The sequence below is a fragment of the Brassica rapa genome, chromosome A04 (assembly GCF_000309985.2).
Source record: "Brassica rapa cultivar Chiifu-401-42 chromosome A04, CAAS_Brap_v3.01, whole genome shotgun sequence".
NCBI classification, from domain to species: domain Eukaryota; kingdom Viridiplantae; phylum Streptophyta; class Magnoliopsida; order Brassicales; family Brassicaceae; genus Brassica; species Brassica rapa.
Genome location: NC_024798.2, coordinates 17,703,081 through 17,728,050, shown reverse-complemented (window position 1 = coordinate 17,728,050; position 24,970 = coordinate 17,703,081). Strand labels below are relative to the sequence as shown.

At 37.5% G+C, this 24,970-nt stretch overlaps 8 protein-coding genes and 1 non-coding gene across 10 annotated transcripts; 5 read left to right on the top strand and 4 right to left on the bottom strand.

Annotated features, from left to right (window-relative positions):
• The first annotated feature begins 323 nt into the window (after nt 1-323).
• ARF3-2 (auxin response factor 3) lies at nt 324-5,206 on the top strand. Of its 2 annotated transcripts, none has more exons than XM_033290392.1 (10): nt 324-2,755; nt 2,873-2,929; nt 3,003-3,191; nt 3,273-3,357; nt 3,434-3,524; nt 3,594-3,758; nt 3,845-3,964; nt 4,045-4,120; nt 4,212-4,362; nt 4,438-5,206. In XM_033290392.1, the coding sequence occupies exons 1-10, from the start codon at nt 2,438-2,440 to the stop codon at nt 4,968-4,970; spliced, it is 1,785 nt and encodes a 594-aa protein (XP_033146283.1). In that variant the 5' UTR covers nt 324-2,437; the 3' UTR covers nt 4,971-5,206. The 2 variants fall into 2 exon arrangements, with proteins under 2 accessions (XP_033146283.1, XP_009141352.1); XM_009143104.3 differs by having other exon boundaries at nt 332-2,755; nt 4,444-5,188.
• A 236-nt stretch (nt 5,207-5,442) lies between these two features.
• LOC103865305 lies at nt 5,443-6,504 on the top strand. Its single transcript, XM_009143103.3, has one exon. The coding sequence runs from the start codon at nt 5,856-5,858 to the stop codon at nt 6,399-6,401; it is 546 nt and encodes a 181-aa protein (XP_009141351.1). The 5' UTR covers nt 5,443-5,855; the 3' UTR covers nt 6,402-6,504.
• A 1,948-nt stretch (nt 6,505-8,452) lies between these two features.
• LOC103865304 (protein E6) lies at nt 8,453-9,534 on the top strand. The gene has a single exon (XM_009143102.3). It carries the CDS (start codon nt 8,535-8,537, stop codon nt 9,342-9,344), a length of 810 nt encoding a protein of 269 aa, XP_009141350.1. The 5' UTR covers nt 8,453-8,534; the 3' UTR covers nt 9,345-9,534.
• Nucleotides 9,535-9,857: 323 nt separating this feature from the next.
• Nucleotides 9,858-10,917, bottom strand: LOC103865303 (uncharacterized protein At4g28440). Its single transcript, XM_009143101.2, has 2 exons — nt 10,385-10,917; nt 9,858-10,297 (listed from the first exon to the last, which is right to left on the bottom strand). Exons 1-2 carry the CDS (start codon nt 10,749-10,751, stop codon nt 10,110-10,112), a joined length of 555 nt encoding a protein of 184 aa, XP_009141349.1. The 5' UTR covers nt 10,752-10,917; the 3' UTR covers nt 9,858-10,109.
• Nucleotides 10,918-12,043: 1,126 nt separating this feature from the next.
• TRNAK-UUU lies at nt 12,044-12,115 on the bottom strand. Its single transcript has one exon. It is a non-coding gene; the product is annotated as a tRNA-Lys (tRNA).
• Nucleotides 12,116-12,124: 9 nt separating this feature from the next.
• Nucleotides 12,125-14,046, top strand: LOC103865302 (mitochondrial arginine transporter BAC1). The gene is made up of 8 exons (XM_033290414.1): nt 12,125-12,360; nt 12,538-12,627; nt 12,713-12,814; nt 12,912-13,016; nt 13,100-13,198; nt 13,280-13,468; nt 13,541-13,639; nt 13,724-14,046. Exons 1-8 carry the CDS (start codon nt 12,265-12,267, stop codon nt 13,856-13,858), a joined length of 915 nt encoding a protein of 304 aa, XP_033146305.1. The 5' UTR covers nt 12,125-12,264; the 3' UTR covers nt 13,859-14,046.
• Nucleotides 14,012-14,849, bottom strand: LOC103865301 (squamosa promoter-binding-like protein 3). Its single transcript, XM_009143099.3, has 2 exons — nt 14,387-14,849; nt 14,012-14,299 (listed from the first exon to the last, which is right to left on the bottom strand). Exons 1-2 carry the CDS (start codon nt 14,713-14,715, stop codon nt 14,203-14,205), a joined length of 426 nt encoding a protein of 141 aa, XP_009141347.1. The 5' UTR covers nt 14,716-14,849; the 3' UTR covers nt 14,012-14,202.
• A 3,853-nt stretch (nt 14,850-18,702) lies between these two features.
• LOC103865299 (30S ribosomal protein S5, chloroplastic) lies at nt 18,703-20,071 on the top strand. The gene is made up of 2 exons (XM_009143098.3): nt 18,703-19,433; nt 19,675-20,071. The coding sequence occupies exons 1-2, from the start codon at nt 18,775-18,777 to the stop codon at nt 19,922-19,924; spliced, it is 909 nt and encodes a 302-aa protein (XP_009141346.1). The 5' UTR covers nt 18,703-18,774; the 3' UTR covers nt 19,925-20,071.
• Nucleotides 20,072-20,788: 717 nt separating this feature from the next.
• On the bottom strand, nt 20,789-23,104 carry LOC103865298 (nucleolar protein 58). The gene is made up of 8 exons (XM_009143097.3): nt 22,692-23,104; nt 22,524-22,613; nt 21,923-21,982; nt 21,774-21,813; nt 21,589-21,682; nt 21,379-21,438; nt 21,208-21,299; nt 20,789-21,100 (listed from the first exon to the last, which is right to left on the bottom strand). Exons 1-8 carry the CDS (start codon nt 22,811-22,813, stop codon nt 21,011-21,013), a joined length of 648 nt encoding a protein of 215 aa, XP_009141345.1. The 5' UTR covers nt 22,814-23,104; the 3' UTR covers nt 20,789-21,010.
• Between the last annotated feature and the right edge of the window lie 1,866 nt (nt 23,105-24,970).

Genomic DNA, 24,970 nt, shown 5'->3' with positions numbered 1-24,970 from the left:
CCTATTGGAAATAGAATTTGTGTGGAGTTTGAAATTTTAAGAATTAATAGATTTTTAAAAGTTAAGTAGATTTGATGAATTCTTACCCAATGTATTGTATAAATTGTCATTGATTATTATAGATTTTCATATATACTTTTCTTTCCAAACTTATCTTTCTATTATTATTATTTTTTTAATTCTTTCATAAAATAGAACTATTTGAAAATTAAATAAAAATTTTGGTTTTTTTAATATTTTGATTTGTCTTGTTTGATTTTTGTTTTTAAGTTTTTAAGATCAACCTATGAATTTTCTCATGATTTTATTTTTAATATCAAATAGTTATATTTCATGAAAGATTTTTTTTTAAAATTGTTATTTTTAATAATTTCTTTTATCTTTAGTTTTCTTTTTACAATTATCTTTCACTTGACAATAAAAATGTAAAAAAAATCTTGTTGTGTTTGTGTATTTGTGTTTTTATGTTTTTGGTGCATAGATTTTGAGAATCCTATGACTATATGTGATATTTGTAAAGTTGAATGTTATGAGTAAAACTAGAGAGAATTTATGTCCCAATAACAAAAGAGTTTAATAGAATTACAAAGTCAATAAATACTAAACTTTTTGAATAACATAGGATTTCCATAGAATTTAAAAGTCCATAACCCAATAACAAAAGATTCTAATAAGATTTTAAGAATTCATTAACCAATAACAATGAAATCTCTAAATTTTAAAATTCCTTCAAAAATTAACTCCCAATAACCCCCCTAAGTTACTCCATTGTGATTAACATTATGATAACGAACCAGTTAATGTTCTAAATTGCGTCTAATTAGACCCCATTTATGTAAATATTTTTTTCTTGTTCATTGAATTCCAATATTTCTACCTATATATCTTGAATTTTGTAGTAGGAAAAAAATATTATTATTGTTTGCATGTGTATTAAGTTAACATCTAAAAAATAATCCTCATCCTCTTCTATAGCGTTGTCTTCGTCTTTGACTCTTTGTCGTTGGATTTTTCTTTTGGTTTCGGTTTCATTGCGGTAATTAAGTCTTTGTTTTTTTTTTTTTGAACTGGTAATTAAGTCTTTGTTTTTCAACAATATTTTTGCATCTTCATACGTTTGAAAGGTACTTGCTCAAAATCTTTAAAACTAGTTCTTCGTCATATAGAAAAATTCTTTCTAGACCAGTAGTGAAATAGACACCACATCTTTTTGCAACTTATCTTCAGAAAACGGAATACATTGAGTGGCGTTATTAATCACATCAAAGACTAACCAACCAGTGGCCGAACCAGCTCAAAAGTTTACTGGGGTCAAGAAAATCAACTCACGAGGTCAAGTTAGTTTTGAGCAAATGTTACCGGGGTCAAGGATTCAATGTTTTTATAACAACTCATTAGATTTTTAATCAGAAATACTACATTTGTTTTAACAAAAATTCAGGGGGTGAAGTGAGCCCCTTCCGTAAACCGTAAACGTTACCTCCGCCACAGCCACTGGAACCAACAATAAAATTGTACTGATTTATATGAATTTGTTCTCAACTACTCAGTAAAAAACTACCATACCTTCACATTAATTTGTTTTCTTAATCAAAGTATGATTGGACCCAACGGTCGCATCACAAAGTTCCACTTGCCACTCATCCATGTATATGCTGTATTTTAAAACATTACAAACAATACCCCCTAACTTTATAATAACAGGAAAATAAAATGTAGAATATAACGGTATTCCAATCCAAATCTTATACTACCATAAACACAAAAACACGTGAACTGCCTAAAATATATGAATACAGCAACGGATAAATAATTTAAACTAATCACTTATGTGCATCGATCCCAAAATTTATGCCATATTATCGAATCACTCTTTTAGTATTTCTATTAACATCTCTCTCAACCATAAGAAACGACAAAAAAGATATAAATGACGTTGTTATACTTATTACGAGTATTTTATTAAAGTCATTAAGAGAAGTTAGTTAAGCCATTATTCTTGCAGCTACAATCATTATTCTTGTAATAAAAAAATCACTGTGCAAAGTACGTTTGTCAAAGTCCAATAGTATTATGCAAGAAACTGTTGTGTACAACATAAAATAAAATAAAAGAAAACAATCTAACCAAAAAAAAATCTAATCCATCCACGCACAAAAGGTCATAAAGCCACACACACATCAGTCACACCAGACGTAGCAGCAGAGACCACTGTTACAGAGAGCACTCTGTTCTGACCCCTCTCTCCTCTTTAACATTTGTCATAAAAATCAAAACTTTAATTATTTTTAGTTTCTGTAGTTTAATCAAAAATCTTGGGCTTTTTATGGAAAACCCTTTGTCTTAAAGTCTCATCACTGTGTGCTCTCTCTTCTCTTCCCCAAGTCATGAAGAAACAACTCCTCCTCTGAATAAAGCTCTTACCTTTATCTCTCTAATGGGTGGCTTAATCGATCTGAACGTGACTGAGGAGGAAGACGAAACGCTCTCTTCGGCTTCTGGGTCTCTCTCTACTTCCAATTCGTCTTCCTCAGCGTTTGTAGCCAATGGTTCTTCGTCTTCTTCGAGCTCGTCTGGTGTTTGTTTGGAGCTGTGGCACGCTTGCGCTGGACCCCTCATCTCTCTCCCCAAAAGAGGAAGCCTTGTTTTGTACTTCCCTCAGGGACATTTGGAACAACAAGCCCCCGGTTTCTCCGCCGCGATTTACGGGCTGCCTCCCCACGTGTTCTGTCGTATTCTCGATGTTAAGCTTCACGTATGTCTTTATAACAACCTCTTCCTGCTTTGTTTATTGAGTTGAGATAAAGGAACCCTTTTGCTCCATTTGAGTAAAGTCTGAACCTTTACGTTTGTTGTGGTTTGATTTTGATAGGCAGAGACAGATACTGATGAAGTGTATGCTCAAGTCTCTCTTCTTCCTGAGTCTGAGGTGAGTGCCTTTCTTTTAGCTGTGAGTCTTGGAACAGTAACTGTAGCTTATAGATTTGAGATGATTGTTATAGGACATTGAGAGGAAATTGCGTGAGGGAGTTATAGATGTTGTTGATGGTGGAGATCAGGAAGATTATGAAGTGGTTAAGAGGTCTAATACTCCTCACATGTTTTGCAAAACCCTCACTGCTTCTGATACAAGCACTCATGGAGGCTTCTCTGTTCCTCGCCGTGCTGCTGAGGATTGCTTCCCTCCTCTGGTACACTTCTCCACTCCTCCAATACTAAAAAACATTACTCGCCTATAAGCTCTTAGTAAGTTGGTTAACTCCATAATGTAGGACTATAGCAAGCCACGGCCATCTCAGGAGCTTCTTGCCAGGGATCTTCATGGCCTTGAGTGGCGTTTTCGCCACATTTATCGAGGTAAAACTTGTTGCCAATTGTGTTGCTTTATGGTTAGTAGATGAAATATTTTTTAATGGTTTGAGTGTGTTTTTAGGGCAACCTAGGAGGCATTTGCTGACTACAGGGTGGAGTGGGTTTGTGAACAAGAAGAAGCTTGTCTCTGGAGATGCTGTCCTTTTCCTCAGGTAATAAGAAAAACTTTGGACTGTTATAATTGTTAAGAGGGTTTTGTGATATAGTATTCTTTAATTTAGAGGTGATGATGGCAAACTGCGTTTGGGAGTTAGAAGAGCTTCTCAATTTGAAGGCGCTTCTGCTTTCTCAGCTCAGTATAATCAAAATACGAATCACAACAATTTCTCTGAAGTAGCTCATGCCATATCTACCAACAGCGCTTTCAACATTTACTACAACCCCAAGTAAGCCCTTAGCTCATACTATATCTATATGATGTTTGCACTGATACTTGTCTAAAGGAATTGCAATTGGTAAAAACCTTTTGCAGGGCAAGCTGGTCAAACTTCATAGTACCTGCAAAGAAGTTCTTGAAGATTGTTGACTATCCATTTTGTATCGGTATGAGATTCAAAGCCAGGGTTGAGTCTGAAGATGCCTCTGAGAGAAGGTTGCCTCAAGAGAACTTCACACCACCTGAGTTTTTTTTATTTGCCCATATTTATAAAAACGTTTTGCCTGTTTTGTCAGATCCCTTGGGATTATAACTGGAATCAGCGACTTGGATCCTATCAGGTGGCCTGGTTCTAAATGGAGATGCCTTATAGTAAGATATATAACATGATCTTTTAAATGTCACTTTGGTTTGAGTCTTTGAGAGATGACCACTGAAACTATGTTTTGACGTCATTATTCAGGTAAGGTGGGACGACAATGAGGCAAACAGGCATCAACAGCGCGTCTCGCCATGGGAGATTGAACCGTCTGGTTCAATCTCCAGTTCAGGCAGCTTCATGACAACAGGTCCTAAGAGAAGCAGGATTGGCTTTCCTGACATTCCTGTCTCTGGTAATTACACATCTCAGTTCTAACAGCTTAAATAATCTTCTCTAGCCTCTTGTTTGACGTTTTCATTGGCTACTGCTTCAGAGGGGATCCACGCCACAGACTTTGAGGAATCTCTAAGATTCCAGAGGGTCTTGCAAGGTCAAGAAAAATTTCCGGGTTTCATCAACACCTCTTCGGATGGTGGTGCCGGGGCCAGGAGAGGCCGGTTCAAAGGAACGGAGTTCGGTGACTCTTATGGGTTCCATAAGGTCTTGCAAGGTCAAGAAACAGTTCCCGCCTACTCAATGACCGCTCATCAGCAGCACGGGTTGAGCCAGGGGAACTTTAGTAGCCGTTTCCTACCGCCATCTTTAGTCCACGTCTCATCATCACCGTCTTCCGTCTTGATAACCAACTCGAACCGTCCCAATGGGCGTCTGGAAGAACACCAGGGAGGTTCTGGCAGCAGGTGCAGGCTGTTTGGTTTCCCACTGAGGGATGAGTCCACTGCGATGGTTGTGCCTTGTGTTGAAGGGCAAAAAGGTGTTTCTGGTGTTCAAAGCAATCATCATTCACAGGGAAGGGGCATTTATGGCATGAGAGATATGTTGCTAGACATTGCTCTCTAGTGGTGTACTTTGGTTTATGTGTGTTTGTTTTCTTGCGGCTTAAGTAAGTGTGTATTTTTTAGTTGGTTTTATTTTGAAGATGACTTGGTAGCTAAATTTCGGATGTCACAGGTTGATGACTTTTGTAAACTTTGTAGCTTCCTTGCAAGAATGGTTTTTAGGTTGAAGTTTTTCTTGAAAAGTATTTTCTTTAATTGACGTTTCTGGTTCGGTGTTTATAGTGTTTACTTTTTCCCTAAATTATGTTTCTCTCCTTTTGATGGTTAACTTCTGATTTGGTTTCTAAAACTGAGATCTTTAGGTAGCGTATGGTTTGAACTAGGGATAGCAAATAAATCAAATTCTAAAATCTGAACCAGAACTGATTTGATAAAAATGAATCTGTATCCAACTGAATCTGATAATACCAAATGAATTTTGTTTTATGGGGTTTATCCAAACCGAACTGAAACCCGAATAAATATTCGACAAACCTAAAAATTTTTAAATTATAGAAAAATGTTCATACCAAACCCGAATTCATTTCCAAATAAATACCCAAAATGTACATACTAAATTCAAACTCAATTTAGAATAATTATCTAAAATATTTATACAAACCCGAATCGAATCTTACTAAATGTTACTGAACCCAAATAAAACTCAAACCAAAATTTTATAATATTTAAGTGAGTCTAAAATTCATAAACCCAAAAATCCGATATCTAGTTGAATGGTCTATCGAATGCCTAACCTTAGTTAGTTTGAAATAACAATTGGAATCTTTATAAAAGAGATGGAAGAGAAATGAACAAGAAAAAAAATTGGTGTAGTTCAAGAATTGGGCTGGTAATATTATATTATTATCTGTTATCTCCGTGGTTATTTCCGGTTTAATTTGTAAATATGTCACTGAACCGGAAGAAACCCAACAAGACAGCAACACCAACAATCTTGTCTCTCTGCCTCTCGATCCTAATCCAAACCAAAAAAAAAACACAAAAGACAATGGAGGAGACGACATGGGAACAGAGACTACAAGCCGTAACTCACATCCTCACACACCCAACAACGAAACCATCTCTCCACTCCCAATTCCTCATCGGAACGCTAGTCCCATGCTACCTCTCGTGGGATTACCCTCCGATCCTCTGCCACTCTCCTGGAGCGCATCTCCGTCAATGGTGGGTTTCTCAGTTCCTCAAAAGGGCATCGAGATTCGGGCTTCCTGATACCTCGTGGAGGTCGAATTGCCCGTTTTATCAGCCGTTGCCGGCGGTTATGGCCGCCGGAGTGGAGGAAGGAAAGTGGGGAAGAGAGGAGAGGAGAGTGTATGTGAGGAAGAGGCTGAGGAGGAAGAAGCTGGTGAGCGAAGTGAATCCTTTGATTCCTCTTTTGGTTCCGAATCTGCTTCTGTTTACTCTCTTGTTGTGGGATCCTATTCCCGAGTAGTTGGACTTTAATCTTTGTCTCTGTACGAGAAAGCAAAGATGTTGTGTTTTTTTGTATTGAAGAAATTAAATGAATGGATTCAGACAAAAACTCAATTACACTACTACTATGATCGTCTGTCGTCCACAAAGTTACCAGAGATCTATAACTCCAAGAAAACCAGTTTGCTTTTGCATTTTAAAACTAAAAACATTATATACTTATTATTTAATAAAAATTAAATTATTTTCCAAATTTAAAAAAATTTAAATTTTTGATACAATTATTACGTACTCTTGTATATTTACAAATAGTAATAGTTATTGAATTTCCATTTACCGGCATGGCATTATATGTTTATCCATCCCTATAAGTTCTTGTACTAGTGTCAGATCACTTATTCCAATCTTTATTTGGATTTCACGTCAAGAAGAAAAGTTTTCTATGTAATGTGTTTGTGAAAGTTGTATAGTGTAGTTATACGTTGTTGTTAGTATAAATGTTTGGTTGCTGCGAGGATTAGTGTTTTCATGGGTCGATGGTCTATATCATTCATTGTCTCTTAATTAAACTTACCGACCCCTCATTCGTTAGTTCCAACCGCAAGTCATGCTTTAATCACTAACACAGTAACACTACTTTGACAAATCTAACAAATGTGGAGATAATCTATTTTCTTGATTTCAAAAGATCATGGAGGCGTTAATTATTTTTTTCGTGTTTTCGGCAGTTGAGATCTATCTTAGATATTGTTTGAAAAGAGAGTACCAACTCTCCCATACTCAAAGTCACAGAAGTCAAATGTTGTTTGAAATAATTATAGCATTTGTTTGTTTTAGGTAAAAGTTTGAAAAACTACGAACGATTTATGGATCATCATTCATCACGCATATTGTTAACGTGAGAACCAGACCAATAGTTTCTTAAGTATTGAATATAAAAAAAAACATTTGATAAACAAATCTTTCGCTTTGGAAAAATATAGGGTGGGTGATATTTTGTATAATCTAAGCGGCTTGTTCATTTGTAATCATGGATTTTAATGTTTTTGATGATTTTGTTTGTGGATGTGCAACTGCATATTTTTAGTTTTTTGTTTGTTAATTGTGTTGTGATCCTAAATCCTAATTATGAAACACACAAGTATGACTGATAAGAGTTAGTAAGCATTCGGTGGTCAAGATATTTAGTGGCTAGCGACCTACCTAATTTATTTATTTATTTGAACTAATCTTTATTTGATCGTTCATTATGTCAACAAACTTTCTTCTTCTCTAGAGTACGTGAAATTAATACTACATTTTAATACTGCAATTGAAGGAAGCAGTACGGTTTTCATCTCTTAAATGCATGGAAACAAACACTGATACGTAGCAAAATTGAGAGAACATTTACGATGGCTTCGCACCGAATTTTATTAGAGCATTTGACACACTAAAGTCCCACATGGTTACCAGATGTATAATACATACACAAAACACAATTGTGTTGTCGTTTTTAGTACTTTCTGTCCGTTTCATTGTATATGACGTACGTAACCATTCAAAACCTAATTAAATATGGTGATCCCCTAATTGATCACATTCTAAGCTCTGGTAAACTTCTCATGGCATACTCTTTTTCTCAAAAAGCTATTTTCGTATTAATTTGGTAAGAATTTTTTTCCTGATCCATGTAGGTTTTGTATGTTGATCGTCAAGGGAATACATTTTCCTATTATCTTGCAGCGTGTGAGTATCTTAGACTCTTAGTGTCTCCAGCCCCATATTCTTTTAAAGCATGGAGGACTGATCACTATCCATAACTCTTTTAACAAAACTACACACAAGAAATACACATTTTTCATCTCACACACAGTGTTAGGTATACTAATATTTAATGTAATTAAAGGTTTTCTTAGTTACCATATATTGGGATATAATAACCATATAGCCCCAAAAAGTGGAGCCATTTCTTTGAAACACATCTCATCCATATGGAGACCAACATTAACCATTATCACCAATTCACTCCTTATTTCCACCAAACCATTTACAGTCTATATATATGTTAAAGGAGTTAAGTTAATCAAAATGATAAACATCTAATATCTCCTATTCTCCTATATATAGACACTCCCACTTACTCTCACAAACCCACAACACTCACACCATCATGGCTTTCTCCACTAGATCAAGACTCTTCTTCTTGTTCTTAATACTTCTTCTTTTCTCCACTCAAATCAATGCAAGAGACAGCTATTCCTTTGGTAAGTTCCAGAGAGAGTACCCCAAAGAACAAAACCCTAATAATCTCCAAACCAACGAGACGAGCGAGCAAGACGACCAGAACCCTCCCTTTATGCCCCAGTCCAAAAACGGATACGGCTTGTACGGTCAAGAAACAACCTACAACAACAATGAAGATCAGTTTAATAACAAAAAATACGACGAGAACGTTAACTACGACGACTCTTTCTCAACCCCGAGCCTAAGCCAAGCCCAAGAATCTTACAAGACATATGAAGAGAACTATCCTAAGATGACCGAGAGTTACAACGAGAACAACAAGGACTCAAGCTACTACGAAAACTCCAATGGCTACGGGCCAAAGAATAGAGAGGAGGAGGCGTACAAGGGTTATGGCAACAACGTGGAGAGACAGAGGATGAGCGATAAGAGCTACTACGAAAACTCTAATGGTTACGGCCCAGAGAAGAGAGAGAAGGAGGCGTACACGGGTTATAGAAACAACGTGGAGAGACAAGGGATGAGCGACACGAGGTTCATGGCCAACGGTAAGTACTACTATGACCTTGATGACGACAGAAACCACGGCCGTTTCTACCAGAAGCATTACTACAACGACAACCCCACCAATTACAATGAAGACTCGAGCTTAAAGAATTCATACAGTTCCAAGAACATGATGAACGAACGGTCCGAGATGTTTGGGGAAGGACAAGGAGATCAGTTCAGTCCATGAACACGCGGAGAACAAATCATATTAAATATTTTCAAATTTGTTTTTTTAAAACTAATATAAGTTATGATGGTTTATAAGTGAAACTATTAATCGTTTGCATATAAAGTTGGAAGAATAAAGATATATAATGCTTTTAAGTTAATTTTCTTGTGTTTGGTTCAATCATAATGATATGTTCTGTTTCCTAATATATCATCGATGATACCTGAGGATTTTCAAACGGAGAGTGCAGGGATGGATGCAGTTTAAGGCAAGATGACGAAGTGAGTGGGGTTTATTCTTAAGTGACAGTTATTGGAGTCATGTTTATTCTTAGGTCATAAGATCTGCTTTTAACCTAAACGATTAGTTCAGTAAAAAGAAAGAAAGTGAGATATGGACGTTGGTAAGATAATAATGTTATGCTGAAATCATCTTGTTCTAAGAACATTTGGTGTAACCCAAGATTCAGAAGACCGCTTAAAACCCAATTCAAGCTTTCTTTCTTTTATGGATGTTGGCAAGACAATAATATAATGCGCACACAAAACTCTTCCATTACCAAGTTTTTCATTAACCTCTCTGTTCAATAACCATACAAAAACAGATAAAGAGGTTACAAAAGCATCCAAAACCCAAGATCAACATAGCAAACTTGCAACTGTCATAAGATAAAACATAATCTCCCCACCTTTTCTTCATTCCTCCCCCCATACATAACCACAAAACAAAACCCATTGTGGCGCTTTGATACATACATACCCCCATCAGACAGACACAGAGAGATCATTCCTCAACATTGACGAGCTCATACTCCACAAGAGACAGATTGTTATCCTCTTTAACAACCATTTCAACAGGCTCCGTAACCTCAATACGACCCCATTTGTCAACAGCAAGCCTCATCGACCCCTTGAACATATCGATCTTCGCGTTCCGGAGATTCACAGTAGCTCCTGGCTTCATCAATTCAACTAAACCACCACAAAGACAGAAACTTTAGTATCAAAAACAGTAAAGTCATCAACTTTGAGTAAACCCATCAGATCAAAAGGTCTGACCTTGATCGTTGCGAGCGGTGAAGAGGATGGAAGCGGTTTCGTCTCCGACGAGGCACTCGGAGATTCGATTAGCTCGGAGGTGAGAAGAAGAAGAAGCGGTGTTCGGTTTCTGAGGAACGGAGGTTTGGCTGACGACTTTGACGGTAAGGGTGTGTCCGCTCGTGCCTGGTTTGAGCTGATCGACTTTGACGAAGACTGGTTTCTTCTTCTCCTGAGGAGCATGAGCCGTCGTTATCGTCGTCGTCGACTGGTGCTGTTGGGGCTGATAACGAGGCGGCGGCGGGTTTCTTCCCTGTCGGCGCGGCGGAGGAGGTCCGTTTCTGTGGCGGGGTCTTTGCTGAGAGTTGTCGGTGGGGTTTGATGCCATGAGGACTGAAGAAGAAAGGTAATGGAGAATGTGTGTTATCTCTAGAGATTGATTGATACGAATGTTTTGATCTGTAGAAGAAAGCCCTAGGGAACGAGAAGACTTATGAAACTTTTGATTCCTTTAGTGGAATTTTACTATTTTTTTTTCCTTTAAAAAAAAAATGAAAATGATGGCAGTCGAGGCGTCCACGTCAAGATTCTATTTAGAATCAATGGGCCTGAGTTATACGGGCTTTGGGTCATACATGGTAGTGAAAAAGGGCTACTGAAAAGATAATCAGTGGTGTTGTCCAGTTCAAGTAGGTGCCGACTGACACAGAATCAGTTGAGAAATAATCTTAGTGTGACTGCACCTAAGATTGTGAAGTTTGTGGAGGTGAGTATCTTTTGTTATTCACTTCAGCAGTTAAGAACCTATGTAGTAAAATATTGCATTAATCAGAAAACTCTACTGTTCATTTGCAGGGCTATGTCCAAAAGCATTGTTTATAAACCCTCAATTAAATCAAATGCCACATACATTGTGCGGCATGAGCACAAAGGCTTATGATATTCTTGTACCTTAGTTAGGACTTTAGCACCTATTTTTGTTTGGATCTCCATTCTCATCATTTACTAATAATGGAAGAAGGTTGGAACTATAGGTTCATGGAGGAAATGTGTGTATAATTTAGAACTCTTTGAAGCTTTGTTTATGCTTAAAACAGTTTTTTTTTTCATGCTTAAAAATATAAAAGCATGAACATCAATGATCTCTCAGTCTGTTAGTTTCTGAACGATAAAGAATTGAAAAAATACAAAACAATAAAGAAAGAGAGAAGAATGTCTCTTTAAAAAGAGATTTTTTTTAAGTGGGAAGAGACTTATTTTTTTGTTGTCAAATTATGAGTGGCCAGAATTTTTTTATTGTTTTAAAATTATATAAGAGATTTTTTATAGTATTTTACCACTAATTGATTTAATTGATATGACAAAAAAAGATAATTGATTTAATTTTTTTCATTTATTTGTAAGCTTAAGGAAATAATGTGATGTGCACAAAAAAGGAGGAGGAAATAATGTGATATATACGTATCTTTATTTTCATGTTCTTGCACGGTTGCACCATGATTGATGTGTTTATTATCCCAAAAATGACTGGCTAAGCTTGTAAGTTGTAACAATGCTCTCAAGCAGATATGGGGGGCTGTTGTTCTTGTGTACGTACGAGAGAGGAAAAAAATATTACAGTTTTAATAGTTAGCCTTTTGTTTTATTTTTGAATAAAAAAAAAGTTTGAAAAAATTTAACCGCCGTCTGAGGGGATCGAACCCTCGGCCACGGGATTAAAAGTCACGCGCTCTACCACTGAGCTAAGACGGCTATTGCTTTTATTTCCGTTGGTTTTCGTTAACAAACCAAATTAGAAAAACCGTTGTAAGAACGAAGAAAACACAATAGTGAAGTCTTATACTTCTGGTCGGGGGGCGTGGTGGGAGAGAGCCGAGAGGAGGAAGAAGAAGACGACGACGATGGGAGAGGGTTTAGGGTTCTACAAAGAATACGTCGCCGGAATGAATGCTGGTCTCGCCACAGTCGCCGTCGGCCACCCTTTCGATACCGTCAAGGTTCTTTTTCCAATTTCAAGTTTTGTTTTTGCTTATTTTCAATCTCATACATCAATTCTATACTCAGCTGTGCTCATGTGGAAGAAAAAACATTTCTCGATAAGTCTTATCACTGGAATGTTACCCTTTAGGAGGTAAAGATTGATTCTTTGTGGGGTGTTTTGTGTCTTGTGTCAGGTGAAGCTTCAGAAACATAACACAGATGTGGAAGGTCTCAGATACAAAAACGGTCTGCATTGTGCTTCAAGGATCCTCCAAACTGAAGGAGTATGTTTCCCTTCACTCTCTTGTTATGTTATGTCTCTTTCCTTCACTCATTTTCCTTTTGTTACTGACTTAAAATGATATTTAGGTGAAAGGACTTTACAGAGGAGCAACATCTTCGTTTCTTGGAATGGCCTTTGAAAGCTCATTGATGTTTGGAATATACTCCCAGGCTAAGCTCTTCTTAAGGGTAAACTTTGCAGGCAGAATGATCTTTCACTGTATTCAAAGTATTTTAATTTCTTCCATATTTCAAACTTTTTCTTCTTCCTTTTTTGATTGTAAAGGGAAGTTTACCAGATGATGGGCCACGACCAGAAATAATTATTCCATCTGCTATGTTTGGTGGAGCTATTATTAGTTTTGTATTATGTCCAACCGAGCTAGTCAAGGTGAGCTATGATTAGTCCTGTTCAATTTTATATCATTGATAGGCTTCCTTGGAGTTTTAGGGACATTGGTTGTTTTTCTTCAGTGTAGAATGCAGATCCAAGGCACTGATTCTTTGGTTCCCAACTTCCGTAGATACACTAGTCCTCTTGATTGTGCTGTTCAGACCGTTAAAAACGAAGGGGTGAGAAAGAAACTCTCGTTTGCTAAAATTAATATACTTAGAACCTAAACATATAAGGTTTGATTGGGATTATCTTTTCAGGTAACAGGTATTTTTAGAGGTGGCTCAGCGACATTATTAAGAGAATGTGCTGGAAATGCTGTCTTTTTTACTGTGTATGAGTACTTAAGATATCACATACACTCGAGATTGGAGGGTTCTAAGTTGAAAGATGGTTACTTGGTTGATATGGGGATAGGTGTTCTCACTGGTGGACTTGGAGGCATAGCTGTAAGCATCTTTCTTTCTATTGTGTGTTCATGAATTAATGGATATTGAACTAATGCTGTTTCTACGTTACAGTGCTGGTCAGCTGTTTTGCCTTTTGATGTAGCAAAAACCATTATTCAGACCTCTCCAGACAAAGCTACTGAGACAAATCCTTTCAAAGTGTTGAGATCGGTTAGTCACAGACATCTTGATTTTTTGCATTGTCTCTGTGAATGGAATAGTGTTTTTTGAATTTGAAATCATCTCTCTCTGCAGATTCATAAGAGGGCTGGAGTCAAGGGATGCTATGCTGGTTTGGGTCCAACCATTGTGAGAGCATTCCCTGCTAATGCAGCAGCTATTGTGGCTTGGGAGTTCTCAATGAAATTGTTGGGAATCAAACGTGATTAGGGATTAGTATTAGCATTCGAATATAAATGTATTTCAGATCTGATGAGCTTTCTTGTAACTGAACTACATATCTCAATAATCAAAAGTTTCTAGCAGATTATTATGTTTCTTGTTAGCCTTTGTAGCTGTCTCCTCAATGGATAGTGAAACATATACAGATCTTGGCTTGAATAAATATATTCCTTCAAGCATTTACTTGGGAAAGATGCATTTATTGATGTCTTAAGTTTTAGCAGATAGCTAGAGATTACAAGCAATGTGGAGAAACAAAGAGATTACAAAGAGACTGACAGAAGAGAGCAAGCAAAGGCTAAAGTTCATGAGATCATTCACTGTCTTTTTATTTATTGAGATGTGTTTCTACGCCTTCTCTCATTGTGTCCAGCCAAGCGTCTCCTGCAACTCCTCTTGGTGTCATCAAACTCACCTAGCTCATGAAACCTTTTAAAAAAAACAAAAGTTAAAAAGTATCATCTTCTTGTGTTTGGTTCTTGAGATCAGTTATTTGATTACAGATGTTTTATTTACCTGCTACATTGTTGGCAGAAACGTTGGTAAAGACCAGAGATCCGAACAAGAGGAGCTTTGGCATGAAACTCGCAGACTCTGTGTCGTTTATGGTATTGTTTGGCTCTGCTCATATCTGCAGTACATCTCTCCACTTGACAAGCTCCTGTACCACTGCTACTACTTGTGGTAGCTTTGCCTTTCTGCTTCTTTTCCACGGCCTCTTCTTCAGAAGTATCTTCATCTTCTTCCCCTTCAAATGTCTCCTCATCTTCTTCGTCTTCTTCCTCTTCCTCACTCATTTCTCTTAAACTCCTCTTCCCTTCCGCTCTGCTTCTTCTCGTACTCATCTTTAGAATTCTACTCTCTCTCTCTCACACACACATGAAAGATGGAAGAAGAAGACATGGGAAGAGAAGTAAAGGACCCCCCTCAAAACAAAAGTAAGGTGCCTATGTTGTTGGACCACAAATTTCACCATTTCTTGTTTCTTCTCCCTTCTATGTATAAAGTTTGTCAGCATCTTGTGTAAAAAAAAAACGCAATCAAGCTTTAATAATCAATTATTTTAATTTGTGTATATAATATATATGACCATGCATCTTCCTATGTACTATTGAAGAGTATGTTATCATGCACAAGCACAAGAAAGCAAACACAAGTGGACAAGTGATTCGAGAGTAATTAATCAACATCATCCTTAGTTTATAAAGACTAATTACTCAAGCAAATTGTCTAAATATCTTAGGGATAATGTTAAGTCTGAAATTACTTCACATTAAGTTTACATAATCCCATATTTAGATCCTTTATCAAAAGAAATCTAGATATGATGAAAGATAAAGATAACCGAAGTGGTTATGAAATAGCAACAATTTGCATGTGGAGCCTCTTGATTTAATGGTAAAGGAGAAAACAAACTCTTATAGATTTATAATGGATCTTATGAAGAAAATAATTTGCTGGTCACATTATTGCACCCTGTAAATTCTATAGGCATCTTTTTGTTCAGCATCTCATTCTCCTTCTCTTCTATTTTTTTTTTAAATATACTTTATAACCTAAGGATGATGTTGTCTAGTAAAAGTTCGAGATAGAAACTAACCCTTCAAGACCGGACACGTCGTCTCTTTCATTTTTAAATATAATTAGATGATCAAAGTCATCTTATACAGGATAAACTAATCAAGATTACCATGAACTTCCTTTTTTACGTTTACAAAAATTGTAGGTACATTTTTTTTTTGGTTTAATAGGTACTTTTTTTGTTGACAACGGTAATGCATGAAGTCTATATTAGTGAATATCAGAATATAGTATAACATTGAACAATGTAGTTATCACGTAGTCACGTTTGTAAAAACAATATGTGCTTCTTTTTTCACTTTGAAGTAGACAATACATAAGATAAGTGGCAGAGGAACCTTAACTTTTCCACGTGACAGCAACGAGCAACGTTAATTCTGAATTCTACGTGGGGCCTTTTGTAGTACACTCATTTATTTTTGGTCAGTGTAGTTATCTTTTTGTGCTAATTTGTCATTGTTGAATCGCTTAAAACTGTGTGCAGCTCAATTTAGACGAATGTTTTTTTTTCATCATCATATGTATTTTAGTCTGGTTAAATCACGTATTATTAAATATTTATTTCAATTTTACTGTTTATCGAAGTGATTTAGAAAGGTTAAAAATCGATCCTACAAAAACATCCTTTTTTAACACACAAAAATATCTTTCCAAAGCTTGGTTACATGGCAACGTGACCTAATCACTCTATTCTTAGATGGCTTAAGATGATCAAGAAACATGATCAAATGTGTTGAAACTTATATATCAAGAGGACGGCATTATAAAATTACAAAAAAAAATATTTGTATTGTGTTAAGAACATGTGCTGTAAAAAATTAGTCAAAAAAAAAGAACATGTGCTGTCTTTGAAATATAACAATTATGAATAGGTGAATACTATAAATTAATGTTTTTAAAAATCTAAAAGGAACACTGAGATAACTTTTTGAAGCCGTGTGAACTAAATTTTCTAGAAATAACTAATCATTTTCCATTTTTTGCTTAATAGTTTATCTCGAAATCTTTACAAAAAGAGGGGAAGACGACCTATTTCCACATCAGAACTATCATATAGTAACAAATGTACACAATCTTTCAACATCGTCATAATTGCACACCATTTAAGTATAACAACCTATTTCTACACGCAATAAAATTTTGAAACTTATTTCTCCCTAAACTTTAAAAGATGAACCAATACCGACAAATAACGGTTTAAAGTTAGTTGGTGTTTCTTAAACCCGAAACTTAACCACTGACTAACTTAACTAAACCAAAACGACCCGGTTTTGACCCAAGTAGAGAATATAAACCATTTTAAATCAACCCAATACAATTGGATCTAATAAACCAACCTAATACCCAAGTTAAGCAATTAAATCCTCTTTCTCTTTCGTGTCGTTGCTCCTCCACGTTGTTTTTTTTTTTAAAACTCTCCTCCTCCACGTTGTTGCTCCTCTGCTTGGCTTCAATCAGGTAATTTCGCAATTCTCTGCCTCTATCTCTCTCTCTCATTAGTGTGTTGTCTCTCTATCTCTCTCTACTATTGACTATATGTCTCTCTGTTTTGCAGAAACGATAATGGAGTCATGGACTGATGTGAATGTAGAGTGAAACAGAAATCAAAGAGGAAGAAGATGAAGGCGTTAATGCGGACTGAACAGAAGAAGAACCGTGTTGGGACCCTCACGATCGGACCTTCAATTAAAGTTTGGGAGCCTTACAACGTCTTCGATTCACCTATGTTTCTCTTTGCCTCTGGATCGAGCTAGATCCATGGCTGTTTCTCATTAGTTTTGTGTATTTTAGTATATATATTATTATATGAAGGGTAAACACAAGAATCAAGCATAGTCCATTGGTTTAAGTGCTCCTGTAACCGCTTAACAATCCGAGTTCAAATCCAGGATGGAGCAACTTTTTTTTCCTTCTGTCTTTAATTAATGTAAAATGACGTAAACGTCCTCATCTTCTTCCTCCCCAATATTACCAGGAATCCCTAACCTCCGCTTCAGTTTTTTTCTTTTCACGATTCTTGACCAAATCTACTTCTTTTTCTTATGTATTTACTCAATTATATGGGATCTCCAATTATATTAAGTCAAATATGATTTTGAACCAACAAACTAACACATACATACAAATAAACTTTCTGAATTTTTAGATTTTAGGGTTTTAAAGGATTGAAATCGATTTTGGGGCTTTTAAAATGGTTTCGGGTCGGGTTTAAATGGATCCCTAGTTGGATCTTCGTTTGGGTCAGGTTATACCAATATCAATCGATGTGAACTGGTTTACTATCGATTTATGTCATAAACCATTAAAACCAAACCAAATTTTAGTGTGTGTGGAAACGAGTTTCGAACTTTTATCGTATGTGGAAATAAGTTGTTATACTTAAGTGGTGTGCAATTACGACGAGATTGAAAGATTGTGTACATTTGTTACTATATGATAGTTTTGGTGTGGAAATAGGTCGTCTTCCCCAAAAAGAGTACATCAATTAATAATATAACTAACATACAGTTTTGAAAATATTTGTATACAGTATACAATAAATGGGGTTGTAGTCTTCAACTTGCAGATAATACAGATCCTCCTTATTGATCTTTTGTGTTATAAATGTTAGTGATCCAAGTATGCATCCTTTAACCTGAACCTGAACCTGAACCTCCTAAATCGTTAGTCTTAGAGATCCAATTAGGTTTTACAACTTTGCATGAACTTATTGGTAAACCTTCTTTTCAAAGGGTAGAGATGCTAAATTCGAATCTCAGCAGTTGCGGGAAGAGGATTAAACAACCAGCTCATGTCCATGGTCCAAGGGGCTTATGGATTAGACTCAGAATTTTTCGAATTAAAAAAAAAAACTTTGCATGAACCTTTAATAGGCCAAAAATAAAATAAAATATTTGTATACAGTATGTATATTAGATGGGGGGTTGTAGTCTACAACTTGTAGATAATACATAATTACCTTATTGATCGTCTGTGTTATAAATGTTAGTGATCCAAGTATGCATCCTTTAACCTGAACCTGAACCTTATCCTAAATCATTTTTAATCATTAATATATCCAATTGGTGTTTGCAACTTTGCATAAACCTTTAATGGGCCAAAAGTAAAAACAAACAAAGGCTGTCTCCTTGTAGCCCATTTCGAACAAAAGACCCAAAAGTTACTTAACAAGGGGTCAAAAGTTAATTTGTTAAACTATTGGGGCTAATTTGTAAGAAAACAAAGATATAATTAAAAACAGTTGCTCTTCAATCTTCTTCTTCTTCTACTGCTTACGGATAAGCCTCTCTTCTTCACTCTCTACTTCCCTCATCCTCATTCCAATGGCGACAACGTCAGCTCTCTCCTCTCTTTCCTCTCTCTCCCTCCACACCCCAACCTCCCGCATCACCTCCTCGCGACCCACCATCTCCTTCTCCTTCCTCAAACGACCCACAACCCTCACCCCCCTCAAAGCCACCTCCTCCTCAGACCAATCCGAGACCATCTTCTTCGAGGACCAAAACCCCGAGATAACCGCCAACGCCGTCTTCGACCCGCCTTCCCCTCCCGAGGGCTTCGTCCCCGCGCCGTACTTCGACGAAGGCGCCGACGAGACGGAGGCCGAGATCGCCACGGCCTACGAGGAGCTCTACGGGCCCGCGTACAGCGGGGAGAGCATGCTTGGGAAGGACGTTAACGTGATGGACTCGAAGATGAAGAAAGGCGGAGGAGGGATCGGCGGGCAGAAGCCGAAGAAGGAGAAGATTAGGGATGGGTTCGAGGAGAGGGTTGTGCAGGTGAGGAGGGTGACTAAGGTTGTGAAAGGAGGGAAGCAGTTGAAGTTTAGGGCGATTGTTGTTGTCGGGGATAAGCAAGGGAATGTCGGAGTTGGTTGTGCTAAGGCTAAGGAGGTTGTTGCGGCTGTTCAGAAGAGTGCTATTGATGCTAGGAGGAACATTGTTCAAGTGCCTATGACTAAGTATCTTACGTTCCCCCACAGGTAATAAAGTTTTGATTTTTTTTATGTTTGTGTTTGTGTTATGCTTTAGAAGAATCTTGTTTGGTTGATGGTAATGTCTCAATAGACAATGAAGTAGATTTAGTGTGTAACATTGTGGGTTTCTTGATTTGAGCAGACATGGTTTGTGTATGTCTCTGTGTTGGGTTCTTGTATGTTATGGTTTGGTTATGTTATAGATGGTTTGTTTGGTGTTTAAGCTATGTGATTTTTTGTTATATAGATCAGAGGGAGATTATGGAGCAGCCAAGGTGATGCTTAGACCAGCTTCACCGGGTACGGGTGTGATTGCTGGAGGAGCGGTTAGGATCGTGCTAGAGATGGCAGGAGTAGAGAACGCATTGGGGAAACAGCTGGGAAGCAACAATGCTCTCAACAACGCGAGGGCCACTCTTGCAGCAGTTCAACAGATGAGACAGTTCAAGGATGTTGCTCTCGAGCGTGGAATCCCCATGGAAGAGCTCTGGAAGTGAAAGAGACTCAGTCTTCTTCCCTTTTTTTATAACATTTTCACCCCTCTTTGTTTTTCTGATGTTGAAATGAGATTCTTGTAAAATCAAGAGGCGTGCTGTAATTCATGAGATAATGTGTTTATTTTGAAATATCAATCATTTCTTCTTGGTTAAAAGTTCACCACAGGAACCAGATCTGTTTCTGAGATGTGTCTGAGATATATATGATGCATAATGTGTCTCCGCAACATATATAACAAATGTTATCGATGAGAAAAAAAGTGGCAATTGCATCCTGAAATAATGAACTTAAATTAAACAAACCATTTGAAACTATAGCACAGTAGGCAATTAAAGAAAACGTTCTCTGTGGATCATGAAATTGAATTGATGACACAAGGAACTCCATGGACGCCTTTACCACAAGAGCAAGGGAAGGAGACACGTTTGGCCAAGAGGTGAAGCCTATGCTCATGGGCTCTTGGGTAGTCAATGCTTGGAATCTCTTGCTTTTTTGGGGCAAGCCGTGTCAAAACTAAAGTTACAAGTGGTTGGAACAACTATAAACCAAAAGCTGAAGAGTTTCTCCACACAAGCAACAACTTCCATCACTACAACGAAGTGGTCAGCACCTAAGGAGCTTCAGAGGATGTGGGAGAGGAGAAAGGTGGATTATCTGAAGGCGGCGCATCCCTTATGGACATAGAACTTGCACTGAGGGCAATAGTACCCTTGGGCCGCATTCTTAGTTTCAGAGCAACCAGAACAATCAAGTGAAGACTCTGAAGGTTGTAAGAAAGCTCCGCGACTTGGCTTAAAGATACGCCACATGTCATACATTAAAAATACTCTGATGCTAGTTTGATATCAATAACTAGTGGTGGATACTAGTGTAATTAATCTTTCGTTTGAAACTATAACATAGAATAGAAGACAATAAGGTTCATGTTCATAATATTGAAAGCTTTGAAATACTACTTCAGAGTAGTGTTTTGTGCTATAATTGGCAATGCCAATACCTGAAAATATATAAAGAAAGGTCCGGCTGGATCAAAGTCAAAGGGGTTTTAACTTTCTTTTAGCGTCAAGTGAAGAGACGTAGATGATTCACTCATCAGGTGGGAACTCCTCATCAGAAGCTTCATTCTCCAGAAAAGAGCCGAGAGTTTTCCTCAGTATGCTGAACGTTTTGTCACCCTACATCCCAAGTAATAAACGGTTCATCATATAACAAAATGAAAGAGAGATAGAGAGAGCATATGTGGTAGAGATAATAACAACTATATGTAAGGCTATTTATTTACCCGTTTCTTTGTCTTGAGTGACTCTTCCAATTGAGCAAGCTTTTCCGCGCAGAACTTCTCCTGGTCTGATATCATTGTCTTGTCCTTCTTCCCTATACGTTATTTTACATGTGGAAGTGAGTAAAGGTGTTTCCGTCTTATAACAATGGTTTCATTATAAGGGTTGCTTACTTTGTTGCTCATATCGCATATAGAGCCTCTCCTTGTCCTCCTCAAACTTGGAAACAATGTCTGGCAAGCAGAAATACATTCTATTTCAGTAATATGAATATCCCACTTTAGCTATCGAAATAAAACTTTGTGGTATAGACTTTTGACACCAAACACTAACTGAGGTTGAGAGTAAGAGATAACAATACCAGAGGGAAATGGAATGCAAACCTTTCAGACACTGTAGACGATCAGATTTTTCCTTCATGAACTTGTGATGGAGCTCCTCAAATTTGGCTGATTCATCCTTCAAGAGACTCTCACACTGCGAATATGGATCATACGTCAGTTCCTTGTACGTTTCTAATGTCTTAAAAAAGTTAAAATATCATCTTTTTATTCTTTGTTATTCAAACCTCCTTTGAACTCTTTGTAAGTGCTTTAGCAAAGTTTTGTCTGCAGTCAAGGATAGAACTCATCAGCACGCTTTCATTTCTTATCTTGTAAACCAAACATACACAAAGCACATAAGATCAGATATCCATCCTCAGCAACATAGCATTACCTTTCTTTCTCAAGTTTTGACTTCAGCTCATCGATCTTTGACTTTACCTCAGTAGACACACTGCCAGAAAGAGGCACACAGATTCAAAACAAGATTCAGCAATCAAAGCTAACGACACTTAAAAAAGCATTAGAACCATGGAGAAAAACTGATTCTGCTGATCAAAATCATGAATTCTCACTGTGATTCTGCCGTTCTGAAACAATAATTGACAAAATCATACTACAAGATACCAAATCAGTGATAGGAATCAACAAGAGTTACAAACGTTCTCTATATGTGACAGCAAACCATATCCACGAGCATATCACAACCACTTGTACAATAGATCAATCGATATCAAACTCTAGAACAAACGATCGAACACCTACGGATCATCAGCCTAGCTAAATCATGTACCAAGATCGATAACAAGCATAAGAAACGATCGTAGCTAGCAACAACGATTAAGATGCATATGATCGGAACGATATCATCGCGCGCATAGTAGATGGAATCGAAGGTTACGGAGATAATCGAGCTCTGAATCTTCTATGTATTCGATGATCAAACTAAAGCGGAGAGAAACTAAGTAGTGAAAGAGAGAGAGATGAATCACCACCTGGAGATGCTCTCTTCCTTCTTCTTACGGCCATCCTCTTGCGCTTTCTCTCTGATTTGCTGCAACGCCGACATGATTCCTTTGAGATCGCTGCAACGATCCACACGGAAGTCGATTAGAGAGTTACAATCGAGCATAAAATCAGGAGAAACGAAGAAGGAAACGGACCTGGAAACATCGAGATCCAAATCGTCGCTGAGCTTTGCGTTAGGTGCTTGCTTCTTGAGCGATTGAAGCGGCGGCGGCGGCTCCGGGCGTGATCTCTTTGTGCTCTTTCTGGTGGAAGACATTGCAGACGATCGACGAGAGGTGAAGTGGAGAGAGACGATGGGACGAAATCGTTGGAGTGAGCGATCTCTCCTGTGGATTTCAATTAGATTTGAATTTTGAATTTCAGTTTCGTTTGTGCGCTCGTATATTGTTAGAGCTGATCAGTGATCAGTGTGTGCCCAACAATATTTTAATTGTTTTTTTCTTCTTCCAAATTTTGAATTGGATATTATTTTCATGCATCTAATTCTTCAAATTATGTTTGGGCTAATGGCTCATTGTGGCCCAAGAAATGAACAGTCACTGTACTTTTTTCTCTTATTCTTTGTCAAATTTCTTCGTTAAAAGGCTAAAGGCCTAACTTGCAAACAGATTCATACCCATGCATTACAAACATTAAAGCTCAATTGAAGTCCAAATCAATATTATTAAAACATAGGATATGGAAAACACTCAAAAATTGTTTCGGATATTTGGCTATACAACTGTAGGTTATTTTAAAAGCTGTGATTTCAAAAAAAAATTTAAAGCTTGATTGCTCTGAATCTGGTGCTGTAGAAATACATAGGACTGTAGACAACACCTACAACAACTACCAATCACCCACATAATCACTCATATCTTTTACCCTTACAACTACTTCGCATATTACACTTTTTGCCTTTGGACCTCCTTTAAAAAAGAAAACTGTCGTCCATGTACATATATGCTACCAGTTAATTATAATTGATAAAGAAAACTGTCATTCATGTACATATATGCTACCAGTTAATTATAATTGATATTTTGTAACTTCCCTTTTAGCTCCAATATTATCGGGATTCCTCTCATATACATACTGCCGGTTACATAAATGTATTTGAACGTGTGAAGAAAATGACCCATCGTCAAGCGTCAGAGAAGACCACCATCTCTTTTAGATGTTCGGATCAGGATGCAGGAAGTCTGGTGCAGCCAGTAACGCATGATGAGATAAAAGATGTGCTCTTCTCTATGCCTAACGATAAGTCGCCGGGACCTGATGGGTTCAATGCTGAGTTCTATAAAGCAACATGGGATATCATTGGCTCTGAGTTTGTTATTGCAGTTCAGGCGTTCTTTGTGAAAGGATTCCTTCCCAAGGGAGTGAATTCAACCATATTAGCTTTGATTCCGAAAAAAACAGAAGCTACTGAAATGAAGGACTACAGACCGATCTCCTGCTGCAATGTTCTCTACAAAGTCATATCGAAGATTATTGCGAATAGACTAAAGCGTGTTCTCCCCCAGTTTATCTCAGCAAACCAGTCAGCTTTTGTTAGTGAGAGACTCTTGATTGAAAATCTCCTGCTCGCTACTGAAATTGTCAAGGATTACCATAAGGATAATATATCATCTCGATGTGCCATCAAGATTGATATCTCCAAGGCTTTTGACTCTGTCCAATGGCCTTTCCTCCTTAATACTCTTAGAGCTATGAACTTTCCTCATCAGTTCATTCACTGGATCTCTTTATGCATATCAACGCCATCTTTCTCTGTTCAAGTTAATGGAGAGCTGTCTGGTTATTTCCAGAGCAAGAGGGGACTTCGACAGGGATGCTCTCTTTCTCCGTACCTGTTCGTCATTGTTATGGATGTTCTATCTAAACTTCTAGACAAGGCGGCAAGCACTCAAAATTTTGGCTATCATCCTCGCTGCAAAAGTCTACACCTGACCCACCTGACGTTTGCAGATGATCTTATGGTAGTCACAGATGGAAAAGTGCGATCTGTAGAAGGAATAGTTGACGTGTTTGACAAGTTTGCAAAATACTCAGGCCTGAGAATTAGTATGGAAAAGTCGACCATGTACTTGGGAGGGGTAACAGAAGACATCCAGATGGAGCTGGAGAATAAATTTCATTTCAAAACAGATAAACTTCCGGTGCGCTACTTGGGCTTACCACTAACCACCAAAAGTATGAATACTACTGATTACCAGCCTCTTATCGAGACAATAAGAACGCGAATAGGTTCCTGGAAAAACCGATACTTATCTTATGCTGGTCGACTTGAGCTTCTTGGCTCAGTTATATGGAGCATTTCCAGTTTCTGGTTATCAGCTTTTCGTCTACCGAAGGCGTGTATTCGAGAAATTGACAAGATCTGTTCGGCCTTCCTATGGTCAGGTAGTGAGCTTAACCCTCGGAAAGCAAA

What these genes read in the sequence shown, in the direction of transcription:
- ARF3-2 (XM_033290392.1), top strand. Translation starts at nt 2,438, where the DNA reads ATGGGTGGCTTAATCGATCTGAACGTGACTGAGGAGGAAGACGAAACG. An exon ending in TTCTCGATGTTAAGCTTCAC is followed by an intron (nt 2,756 to 2,872) that starts GTATGTCTTTAT and finishes TGATTTTGATAG; the next exon opens with GCAGAGACAGATACTGATGA. An exon ending in GATGCTGTCCTTTTCCTCAG is followed by an intron (nt 3,525 to 3,593) that starts GTAATAAGAAAA and finishes TCTTTAATTTAG; the next exon opens with AGGTGATGATGGCAAACTGC.
- LOC103865305 (XM_009143103.3), top strand. Translation starts at nt 5,856, where the DNA reads ATGTCACTGAACCGGAAGAAACCCAACAAGACAGCAACACCAACAATC.
- LOC103865304 (XM_009143102.3), top strand. Translation starts at nt 8,535, where the DNA reads ATGGCTTTCTCCACTAGATCAAGACTCTTCTTCTTGTTCTTAATACTT.
- LOC103865303 (XM_009143101.2), bottom strand. Translation starts at nt 10,751, where the DNA reads ATGGCATCAAACCCCACCGACAACTCTCAGCAAAGACCCCGCCACAGA. An exon ending in CACCGCTCGCAACGATCAAG is followed by an intron (nt 10,298 to 10,384) that starts GTCAGACCTTTT and finishes GTGGTGGTTTAG; the next exon opens with TTGAATTGATGAAGCCAGGA.
- LOC103865302 (XM_033290414.1), top strand. Translation starts at nt 12,265, where the DNA reads ATGGGAGAGGGTTTAGGGTTCTACAAAGAATACGTCGCCGGAATGAAT. An exon ending in GGATCCTCCAAACTGAAGGA is followed by an intron (nt 12,628 to 12,712) that starts GTATGTTTCCCT and finishes AATGATATTTAG; the next exon opens with GTGAAAGGACTTTACAGAGG. An exon ending in AGACCGTTAAAAACGAAGGG is followed by an intron (nt 13,199 to 13,279) that starts GTGAGAAAGAAA and finishes TTATCTTTTCAG; the next exon opens with GTAACAGGTATTTTTAGAGG.
- LOC103865301 (XM_009143099.3), bottom strand. Translation starts at nt 14,715, where the DNA reads ATGAGTACGAGAAGAAGCAGAGCGGAAGGGAAGAGGAGTTTAAGAGAA. An exon ending in TTCTGCCAACAATGTAGCAG is followed by an intron (nt 14,300 to 14,386) that starts GTAAATAAAACA and finishes TTTTTTTAAAAG; the next exon opens with GTTTCATGAGCTAGGTGAGT.
- LOC103865299 (XM_009143098.3), top strand. Translation starts at nt 18,775, where the DNA reads ATGGCGACAACGTCAGCTCTCTCCTCTCTTTCCTCTCTCTCCCTCCAC. An exon ending in TATCTTACGTTCCCCCACAG is followed by an intron (nt 19,434 to 19,674) that starts GTAATAAAGTTT and finishes TTTGTTATATAG; the next exon opens with ATCAGAGGGAGATTATGGAG.
- LOC103865298 (XM_009143097.3), bottom strand. Translation starts at nt 22,813, where the DNA reads ATGTCTTCCACCAGAAAGAGCACAAAGAGATCACGCCCGGAGCCGCCG. An exon ending in TCGTCTACAGTGTCTGAAAG is followed by an intron (nt 21,439 to 21,588) that starts GTTTGCATTCCA and finishes TCTGCTTGCCAG; the next exon opens with ACATTGTTTCCAAGTTTGAG. An exon ending in TATGCGATATGAGCAACAAA is followed by an intron (nt 21,300 to 21,378) that starts GTAAGCAACCCT and finishes AATAACGTATAG; the next exon opens with GGAAGAAGGACAAGACAATG.